The sequence below is a fragment of the Silene latifolia genome, unplaced genomic scaffold (genome assembly GCF_048544455.1).
Source record: "Silene latifolia isolate original U9 population unplaced genomic scaffold, ASM4854445v1 chrun_scaffold_16, whole genome shotgun sequence".
NCBI lineage: Eukaryota > Viridiplantae > Streptophyta > Magnoliopsida > Caryophyllales > Caryophyllaceae > Silene > Silene latifolia.
The window spans coordinates 2,065,257-2,077,324 of record NW_027413123.1 but is presented as its reverse complement, the minus strand read 5'-3'; the positions used below and the strand labels follow the sequence as shown (position 1 = coordinate 2,077,324).

At 35.6% G+C, this 12,068-nt stretch overlaps 1 protein-coding gene across 1 annotated transcript; it reads left to right on the top strand.

Annotated features, from left to right (window-relative positions):
- Positions 1-10,875: 10,875 nt before the first annotated feature.
- On the top strand, positions 10,876-11,418 carry LOC141637305 (uncharacterized). The gene has a single exon (XM_074446864.1). The coding sequence runs from the start codon at positions 10,876-10,878 to the stop codon at positions 11,416-11,418; it is 543 nt and encodes a 180-aa protein (XP_074302965.1).
- Positions 11,419-12,068: the final 650 nt, after the last annotated feature.

Sequence of the window (12,068 nt, the reverse complement as noted above, 5' to 3'; positions counted from 1 at the left end):
GACAGTTCCTCCTCCAATGTCCAGTCTTGTGACAATGGTGGCACTCTATGTCACCGCCCTTGCTCTTTGCCTTACCCTGTGAACCACTAGTCTCACCAGGTGCACTCTTACCGTTTCCTGGCTTCTTAAACTTTGGCTTACCTACAGCTAGGTCGCCATGAGCCTTGCCCTTACCTTTACCTTTGTAAATCGTGAGAACATCCTGCTTCACGCTCCCACTCAATTTCATATCCTTCTCGGTCTGTACGAGAAGGGAGTGTAGCTCATGAGGACTCTTTTTCAAGTCATTCATGTAGTAGTTCGCCTGAAAAGGGCAAAACCATCATGAAGAGAATGAAGCATTCGGTCAATGACAATGCTCTCACTGCTTTTACAATTCAGTGCCTCCAGCTTCTCGACATTCTCAATCATGTGAAGAATGTGTGGGCTAACCGGTTAGCCCTTCTGGAGTTTCGCATCAAAGAAGCGACAGGTATGCTCATATGTAACGATTCTCGGTGCCTTTGAGAACTCGTTAGTGAGCGTGGTGAAAATCTTGTTTGCACCTTGGGCAATGAAGCGTCTTTGCAAATTGGTTTCCATTGCAAAGATGAGTACGTTCTTTATCGCACCCGCTTCCATAACGAAATCACTATAAGCGAGTGACTCGTTGGCTCCTGCATTGGGGCCTGGGTTGACCGGTAATGGCTCAGTTAAATACCTAAGCTTACCATCAGTAGTGGCAGCATTCCGTAGTGCCGCCTCCCAGTCCGCAAAATTGGACCCATCATTCTTCAGTCGAGTGGACTGATTCATTTGGTCCATAAACATTTTTAGCCAGGGCGAACGATCTAGTGTGGCACTAGGCATTGGGATTGCGTTATTTCCAGCCATTTGTTGTAACAGTATTATTGATAATAAACGTGTTCTACACTGCGAAATAAGAAAATAATAAGTATGTGCATCGTTTTGATTTTAAGTCTAATGAACTAATGTCATAACGCGAAGACTCAAAACATTTATACAATTGACCTCCCTCAAGAATTATATAAATGACCCCAAGACTCAATTCTCTGCAAATTGATAAGCTAACCTTTTAGCTAATTCTACCGTTAGAATTCTTGGTCGATAAATTTCTGTAAATTCTATCTTTAGTCCATCATAATCACGAGAAACTCTTCGGACTATGATGTTGAGGTAAACTAAGTCAACACAACTACTTACCCAACGTAAAAGGGGTCATATTAGGCCTACCGACGAAGAAGGGATTCATAGATGTTTGCCCTTATAAAGACTAATCTCAATTTCCGTTTTAGAGGAAGATCCCATCAACTTTATTTTAATTCATTTTAAGTGAACTATAAACTAGCATGCGAGAATGAATAAACTAAGGTGATGGCTTATAGACTGTGACATCTGCATGTCCATGAAAACTAACATACAACCTATATGAGTCAATTTTCATGCATTTTTGAAGTAGGTGGTTTGGTTTTAGGCGGAATATGATGCAATTACTAACATGTGAATGAAAAGCAATAATAATGAAAAACGTAAAAAACAGTAAAAGTCCTAGTGTGGCCTATCCTATCAAAATAAACAATAAATACAAGTTTGGAATCCATCCTTGGACCCGAGAAGCTTGTCTTGATGTTCCATCTTGATCCATGTAGCGGGAGTGAGCTTGAATCTTCATCTTTAGTCTTCTTTGAAATTACAATAAATAAAATTACATAATTGACCTATTTATTACATTCTAATTTCAAAACCCAAAACTAAAATAAAGGAGATTCGAGATCTCATAATTACATAAAAAATCATGTTTCCTTCATTACGAAAACATAATTTGACTAAGGCCACACTAAGTAATACAAATTACAACCGATTGCAAAAATTAAATACGTAAATAAAAATCATTCATTCGATTCATTCAACAAAATTAAAAGCATCAGCTAAAAATAAATTAAACATACATGACACAATTCCTTAATTATGTTGATTAGTTTATCCAAACCACCTATTTAAATTAAATTAAGTGACAATTCCGCAATTAATCACATTAATTTCATTCTTAATCCATATTAAACTTGTAATATGAATTCTATCCGTCAAAATTTTAAACTGCTTTAAAATAACTCGGTATCTTTAAATTGTGAACCGATTCACAATAACTAATTGGCCAAATAAAAAAAACAATAACCAATTTTTTTAAATTGTACTCGGCTGGAAAAATAAACAACAAAATATTTTTTTTTTTATTAAAATCCAGCTGCACACGGCTAAAAAAAACAGCCCCCCCTTTTTTTTTATTCGGCAATTAGGAAAACAAAAGGCAAAACTTTCCAATTTTTTTTTTTTCTCTTTTTTTTTTTTTTTTTTTAATTCTGCCGTGAACAGTAGCAGAACCCAAAAAAAATTATGGCTAAAAAAAACAAGAACCCTAATTGCCCCTTTTTTTTCTTTCTTTTGCGGCAATATGCCCTAAAACAAGATTTGATGACAAAATTGTTTACCTTTGCTATTAGAACATGATTAGCATATGAAATAATAAACATGATTAATTTATATGCCAAAAACTATATAGCAAAAATATTCTTTTTATCATAAACATGACGATTCCATTTAATTTTAACTTAATCTGCATTAAATCAAAAACTACCAATTCTTCATATGATAATTTTAACTGATTAAAAACAATAATATGAAAAATAAAATGGAAAAATATCATCAAACTTAAAAGAAAAAAAAACGGCAGAAAAAAAAAAATTCGGCACAAAAAATTTTTGCCGAACCCAAAAATATTTCGAAACCCTAATTTTAATTTTTTTTCGAAAATCCTCATTGTTCACATACAAATTTAGGAAAATCATCAAAATCAAAATCGTGGCCTATTGCTCTGATACCACTTGTGGGAAATAATCTGTATACTTCCCTTAATTTAGAAGGATTATAACGAATTTAACAATGATGATTAAAGGTCATAAACAAAATATAAAGGATTCAGAATTAACCTTCGGTCCTAGCAAAATTGGCCTAAGAACAATATCAAAATTGATATTCGCCTATCAGTTGCACCCAAGACGATATGAGATATGCCCTATTGATTGTGCTAGAATCGATCTAAAATTTTCTCTGTAAATTTTTAGTTGTTTTGTGTTTTTTTGTGATGAGAGAGAGAGGCTAGGTCAAGAAAAAGAATTAGGGTAGAATAAACATCTCCTTTCTTTCTTATACTTGACCAAAAATTTTGGAGTCAATTAGGAAAGAAAAATCTTTCCTAATTTCGCCAAACCGAAAATAAGGAGTATTATTCTCCTTATTTTTGGTCTTTCCAAAAATATATAAAGTGTGTTGAATTGTCATCTAGTGAGGATCGAACCCATGACCTCTTGGTATGTGTACCCTCACTAGTACCACTATGACACATTCATCTTAATGATATTAAATATAACTGATTATATTTAATTACGAATTAACAGATTAATTCGTCCAAGCTAACATTACATATATTTAATTAAATATAACTTATTATATTTAATTTACGAATTGACAGTTAATTCGTCTTAACTAATATTATTTAATTTTCATTAAATAATTATCTCATCAACACATTGACTAACTATTTAGTCATATTGGTCATCAATATGATTATATTTCTATAACCACATTTCTCAAACACATCCTATAGGTGTGACCTTTAGAGACCAGTTGATCACCGCCATCTGTATGATAATAACGTCAAACTTTCTAGCAAGCCAACCGTTATCAGGTAAATGTTAATCAACTGATTAAATATACGAAGTAGACCCTTGTGAACCTGTAAGAGATTTACAAATGTTATCACACTAATTTGTGGAGGACACAAGCTCCAACAACCTTTATAGGTAGCGGGTTCATTACTCTCTAGGAGCAAAATGTCACTCTCCTCGACCATACCAATGTATCTGTCCGGAGGATTAGAGACTCTACCCGACCTCCTAGGTTCCTTAGGAATATTAACCGTCTCATCAGTTGGAGGAACAACTTCCTCCATCTGTTCCTCGGTTGTTGGTTCTTGAATCTCCGACAGCTCGAAGGTTCTATTACTTGTCTTGTTCTTGAGAAATTCTTTCTCTAAGAACGTCGCACTAGTCGCAACAAAAACTCGATGTTCGGTAGGCGAATAGAAGTAATGACCAAACATTCCTTTTGGATAACCAATAAAGTATGTCTTGATCGATCGTGGGCCGAGCTTATCCTCGTGTCTCCACTTGACATAAGCCTCGCAGCCCCAAACCCGAATAAAGGACAAGATGGGGACCGTTCCTTTCCACATTTCATATGGAGTCTTGTCGACGGCTTTAGTCGGACTTCGGTTAAGTATAAGAGCAGCTGACAAAAGAGCAAAACCCCATAATGAATCAGGTACTACCGTGTGACTCATCATGGATCGAACCATATCAAGTAAGGTTCGATTTCTCCGTTCGGACACACCATTTAATTGAGGTGTTCCAGGTGGAGTTAACTGTAAAACGATTCCACAGTCTTTAAAGTGTTGATCAAACTCATTTGAAAGATATTCGCCATCCCGATCTGAACGGAGTGCTTTAACCTTTCTACCTAGTTGATTCTCAACCTTGTTCTGGTATTCCTTAAATTTATCAAAGGACTCACTTTTATGCTTCATCAAGTAGACATATCCGTATCTACTCAAATCGTCCGTGAAAGTGATGAAATATCTATAGCCATCTCTAGCGGTACTTGACATAGGTCCACAAACATCATTATGTATGAGTCCTAATAGGTCACTAGCGCGCATTCCAACACCTTTGAAGGAAATTCGAGTCATCTTGCCGATAAGACATGATTAACACGTGCCAAATGTAGAAAAATCGAATGCGGGAATAGTCCCATTATCGACGAGTTTCTTTACACGTTTTTCATTTATGTGTCCCATTCGACAATGCCATGGATAGGTTTGATCTTTGTCACCAACCTTTAAATTCTTATTATTCACATGTAATATTTCCGTGGTTTGATCTAAGATGTAAATTCCATTCATGGAAACTGCTTTGCCATAAATCATTTCATTAAAAGAGAAAATACAGCTATTATCCTTTATTGAAAATGCAAAACCGTCTTTATCAAGTACGGAAACAGAAATAATGTTCTTAGACAAACTGGGTACATAGTAACAGTTATTTAAAAATAACTCAAAACTAGGGAGTTGGATTACGTATGTTCCCTTCGAGACTGCAGCAACTCTAGCTCCATTCCCGACTCGCAGGTCCACATCAACCTTTCCGAGAGGTGTGATGTTTTTTAGGCCCTGCAAATGATTACATAGATGAGAACCACAACCAGTATCAAGTACCCAAGTTCCGAAACTTGCATGGTTAATCTCAATCATATGAATATAAGATGACATACCAACAGGAACGACGCGGCCTGCTTTTATGTCCTCACGGTACACGGGACAGTTCCTCCTCCAATGTCCAGTCTTGTGAAAATGGTGGCACTCAATGTCACCACCCTTGCTCTTTGCCTTGCTTTGTGAGCCACTAGTCTCACCAGGCCCACTCTTACCGTTTCCTGCCTTCTTGAACTTTGGCTTACCTACAGTTAGGTCGCCGGGAGCTTTGCCCTTACCTTTATTCTTGTTGGAAATCATGAGAACGTCCTGCTTCATGCTCCCACTCAATTTCATATCCTTCTCAGTCTGTACGAGAAGTGAGTGTAGCTCATGAGGACTTTTCTTCAAGTCATTCATGTAGTAATTTGCCCTGAAAAGGGCAAAACCATCATGAAGTGAATGAAGCATTCGGTCAATGACTATGCTCTCACTGATTTTGCAATCAAGTGCCTCCAATTTCTCGACATTCTCAATCATGTTAAGAATGTGTGGGCTAACCGGTTGGCCCTTCTGCAGTTTCTCATCAAAGAAGCCACAGGTATGCTCATAAGTAACAATTCTCGGTGCTTTTGAGAACTCGTTAGTGAGCGTGGTGAAAATCTTGTTTGCACCTTGGGCAATGAAGCGTCTCTGCAAATTGGTTTCTATTGCAAAGATGAGTACGTTCTTTATCGCACCCGCTTCCATGACGAAGTCACTATAAGCAAGTGACTCGTTAACTCCTCCATTGGGGTCTAGGTTTACCGGTATTGGCTCAGTTAAGTACTTGACCTTACCGTCAGCAATGGCAGCATTCCGTAGTGCTGCCTCCCAGTCCGCAAAGTTGGACCCATCATTCTTCAGTCGTGTGAACTGATTCATGTTGTCCATGAAAACTTTAAGTCAGGACTCGCATCCAAGTGTGGCACTTGGCATTGGGATTTCGTTATTTCCAGCCATTTGTTGTAACAGTATTATCAAAATAAACGTATTCTACACTGCGAAAAGAAGAATAAAAATAATAAGCATATGCATCGTTATGATTTAAGTCGTAATGCAAAACTGTTATAAGCGAAGACTCAAGCATTTATACAAGTGACATCCCTCAAGAATTATATAAATGATCCCAAGACTCAATTATCTGTAAATTGATAAGCCAACCTTTTGGCTAATTCTACTGTTAGAATTCTTGGTCGATAAATTTATGTAAATTCTATCTTTAGTCCATCATAATCACGAGAAACTCTTCGGACTATAATGTTGAGATAAACTAAGTCAACACAAACTACTTACCAAACGTAGAAGGGGTTATATTATGCCTACCGACGAAGAAGGGATTCATAGTTGTTTGCCCTTATAAAGACTAGTCTCAATTTCCGTTTTAGAGGAAGATCCCATCAACTTTATTTTAATTCATTTTAAGTGAACTAATATCTAGCATGCGTGAATGAATAAACTAAGGTGATGGCTTAAACTGTGTGACATCTTTATGTCTATGAAAACTAACATACAATCTATATGAGTCAATTTTCATGCATTTTAGTAGGTGGTTTGGTTTTAGGCGGAAAATGATGCACTAACTAGCATGTGAATGAAAAGCAATAAGAACGGTAAAACGTAAAACAAAATAAAGTCCTAGTGTGGCCTATCTATCAAAATGAACATCAATACAACTTTGGAATCCATCCTTGGACCCGAGAAGCTTGTCTTGATGTTCCATCTTGGTCCATGTAGCGGGAGTGAGCTCCAATCTCCATCTTTAATCTTCTTTAAAATTACAATTTAAAATTACATAATAAACCTATTTGCATTCTAATTTCAAAACCATAATATAAAAGAAAACCAAAACGGAGATACGAGATCTTAAATTACATTAAAAATTATGTTTCCATCATTACGAAAATATAATTTAACTAAGGCCACACTAGGTATTACAAATTACAACCGATTGCAAAAATACGTAAATAAATCCATTCAACGATTCATTCAACAAAAAACTGCATCAACTAAAAAAATTGAATATGCAAGACATAATTCCTTAATTATGTAGATTAATTTATCCAAACCACCTATTTAAATGATCAAATTAAGTGACAATTCCTCAATCAATCACATTAATTTCAATCTTAATTCACATTAAACTTGTAATATGAATTTAATCCAACATTATTTTAAACTTCTTTAAGATAATTGGGTATCTAAAATTGTGAACTTCTTCACAACAATTAATCATACATTAATAATTTATTGTATAATCAATATTGGCCAAAATAAAACAAAAAATCCCCTTTTTTTTCTTTTTTGGTCTCGGCATTCCAGAAAAAAAACAAGAAAATATCTTTTTTTTCATAGCTCTCGGCATATTGCAAAAACAAAAAAAACAGAAACCTTTTTTTTTTCTTTTCGGTATTTCTGTAAAAACCGAAACACACAAAAAAAACAGAAACCTTTTTTTCTTATGCACTCGGCTGAAAAAAAATTGAAAACAGCCCTTTTTTTTCTTTTCAATTCGGCATTATGCCCTAAAAAAAATTTAGATGAACAAATTGTTTATAGTTGCTATTAGAACAAGATTGGCATAATCACCTTTTAATTTAAACATGTAAATTAATGAAACATGATTCTAAACAACGATTTAAAACCATTTATGCCAAAAACTATATAGCAAAAATAATTTATCATCATAAAACAAAAACAATTCCCATTTACATTTCAATTTAATCCTAATTAAATCAAAACATCTACAAATTTATCATATTATCATCTTAACTGATTAAAACAACAATATGAACAAATCAAAATGGAAATCAAATCAACAAAAAAAACAGAAATTAACTCAGCTGAAAAAATGGTCACGGCAAAAAAAATTTCTACCGAAATGATTTTTTTTTCTTTCAAATTTTGTTTAAATTCAATTATAAAAATCACAAAAATAATTTCGTGGCCTTGGCTCTGATACCACTTGTAGGAAATATCGGTATACTTCCCTTTAAATTATAAGGATTATAACGAAATTATGTTTATGAATACTAGTCATAAAAGAAATTACATAAACAAAATAGTATAGGGATGAAGAATCAACCTTCGATCCTAGCAAAATCGGCCTAAGATCAATATCGCAATGATATTCTCCTATCAGTTGCACCCAAGATGATATGAGACACTACTACAAATACAGGCAACTACAACGGCCCTTTAACAACGCTTATTCACGAAAATCATCAAAACACGTTGTAGAATTTATGCCGCGAACTTTACCAAAATTAATTACAACGGTTCTGTGTTGTTAACCGTTGTTATTGGTTTTAACAACAGGTTATACTTGAAAAACCGTTGTTAATATAAAAATTAATAACAACGGTTGAATCTGTAATAAATTTTAACCGTTGTTAATAATTTGGCGCAAAATTATGAAAAGTAATCACAACGGTTATATTAGAACCCGTTTTTAATACTTTTTAACAACGGTTTCAAACTGAATACCGTTGTTATTAATGTTATGAAAATCTTAAGAATGAACAACAGATTGCTTTATTCTGCTATACGCTACAAAACACAAACACAAGCTAATACGTCGTACTGCTACTATATCATCCTCCATTCCTCCCTGATCGTCTATCTGTCTTCATCTCCGTCATCGTTGTCACCGTCAAATCCGTCTTCTCTCCCTCATCGTGTTTATCAATCAGGTATATATATGTTTCTTAGCAACGCTTATAGATATAGGATTTTTTGGGTTATTACCTAATTTGTTGATAATTTAGCTTAATTGCTTTCCTGAATTTCGTTTATTTGTTTGCCTATTATTGTATTTTCTGAATTAGTTGCCTATTACTACGAATGTAGAATAATGACTCGAACTTGGATGATTGATGCAAATATGAGTGACCGCACCTATAAGGATGGTTTAGCTGAATTTTATGAATTCGTTTCGAACAATTTGAAAGGTTCTTCTAGTATTGCATGTCCTTGTGAAAGATGTGGTAATATTAGCTATATGGCTTTTCCGGACGTTAAAATACACCTAGAAAAGTGGAGATTTAGTCGATCCTATACACGTTGGATTTTTCATGGGGAATCATTAGAGGAAGAGAATAACTCTGAAGAAGATGATGTTGAGGTACACGAAAGGCTAACTGATGATCCTGAGTTTGCCGAGTTTTTTGAGTTGGAAGAGTTAGAAGTAGAGAAGTTGAATGTTGGGTCTATAGATAATGAAGAGAATGATGATGAGTCGATTGCTTTTGAAGATGTAGGTGATGACACTAGTAATTGGGATGACCTTAACAACATGTATGAGAAGTTGTGTGAGTCTGAAGCACCTCTGTATCCTGGTTGTAAGTTCACAAAAATGTTGGCTGTGGTGAAGTTGTATAATATCAAGGGGGCAAATGGGGTGATTGACACGTGTTTCACTAGTTTTTTAGCCTTGATAAAGGAGTTGCTTCCTGATGGTAATGTTCTACTTGTTAAGACATATGAGGCGAAAAAACTAGTAAGAGGAGTGGGTATGAAATATGAGAAAATACATGCATGTCCAAATGATTGCATATTGTATCGGAAATTATATCAAAACTTAACCAATTGCCCTAAATGTTTGTTGTGGCGTTATAAGGATAAGGAAGGGATCCCGGCTAAGGTGTTGTGGTATTTTCCATTGATACCAAGAGTCATAAGGATTTATGCGAATCCCGATGATTAAAAAATGTTAACTTGGCATGAAACAGGAAGAATAAATGATGGAAAGCTAAGACACCCGGCAAATGGTATGCAATGGAAATCGTTCGACGCTAAGTATCCCGAGTTCGGCAATGAACCTAGAAACTTACGTCTAGCACTGTCCACTTATGGAATGAACCCACACGGAAACATGAGTAGCCAACATAGTACTTGGCCAGTAGTGTTGGCTATTTATAACTTACCTCCATATGTGTGCATGAAAAGAAAGTATTTGATGTTGTCGTTGTTAATTTCCGGTCCTAAACAACCTGGAAATGATATAGATGTATATTTGGAACCTCTTCTAGATGATTTGCGATTGTTGTGGGATAGTGGGATAGAAGTATTTAATGCATATAAGAACGAAACTTTCAATTTGAGAGCGATGTTATTGTGTACAATAACCGACTATCCGACTTATGGCGACCTTTACGGCACACGTTCATGGGAAAGAGGCTTGTCCATTGTGTGGGGAGGATATCGAGTCTGAATACTTGAAGTCTTCTCGTAAGTATGTGTATATGGGAAATATGAGGTTCTTGTATCATGACCATTGTTATCGCAAGATGCAGAAAGCGTTCAATGGAAGACAAGAACTTCATCAACCTCCTAGAATTTTGAGTGGCCATGAAGTTTATCAGAAAGTAAAGCATATTGAGATAGATTATGGGAAGAAGAGCGGCTCTAAATTGTCTACTCGTGGGTATAAGAAAAGATCCATATTTTTTGATAAACTTCCATATTGGCCTGACCTGGAGGTCAGGCATTGCCTCGATTTCATGCACATTGAGAAAAATGTCTGTGATAATATGAACTGTTGGACTCCCCACTCTAAAGGTTACACTATAAGTAATGGGTATAATTGGCTGAATGGAACTAGTCCTAGGCAGAACTGGGCACCTATTGTCTGGAATGACTGGAATGTTCCTAAACATTCATTAAATTCATGGCTTATTCTGCAGGAAGGTATTAATACCAGAATGAAATTGTTTGCCTATGGGGTCAGCCAGGACGACAGATGCTCCATCTGTGAGGCTCATACTGAGACTATTGACCACATTTTCAATAGGTGCGATTACAGCTGCAGAATCCAGAAGTACATCGAAGATTGGATTGTGCGAGCTTTCCCGACCATCAATGAATTAATACATACTAATCATAATAGCATGAAATGGAAAGCCTTAGCTATGATTATAACTACTTACAGATATATGATATGGAGGCAACGTAATCGAGCTAGGGTTGAGCTTACCTTGATGAGACCTGAAAAACTGGCAGCTGAGATGAAGATGATGATGCAGTTGCAGGTACGGAGACGAGTGATGCTCAAGGAGGATTTGAGTGAAGGATAAATCAGAGATCGACTGGGACTTGTATGATTGAGATCGTTCTTTGAACTGGAATATCTTGCCACAATCTGTGATAGAAGACGAGAAAATAAGGAGGAATTTTTGGAGATCTGGAATTTATGGTCTTGAACTCAGTTACTTAGACTGAGTTTGGAGATAAGGAGTCTCTACTTGTTTTTTGTTGTAAAATATGTCGATAGGCTTGAGTTTATTTGAGACTTAGGTCTTAAATATCTCTCTTTGTTTGTATCTCTCTTTGATCTTTTCTTATATATTTCACTCACATTTCATCAAAAAAAAAAAAAAATATCCTTCTGAATGTTCCTGGTAAAACAAAGGATAACGCCGCAGCTAGGGAAGATATGAAAATGATGGGTATTAGACTAGAGTTGGCACCACAGAAGAGAGGTAATCGTACATTTTTACCGCCAACAGCTTATACCCTTTCACGGAATGAGAAAAAAGAGTTATGTGCATGTTTTAATGGAATTAAAGTGCCACATGGTTATTCGTCGAACATCAAAAGCCTAGTGTCGATGCAAGACCTAAAACTCACCGGGTTAAAGTCACATGATTGTCACACTTTGATGCAACAATTACTACCTGTGGCTATTCGTTCCATTTTACCTGAAAAGGTAAGATATGCTATAACT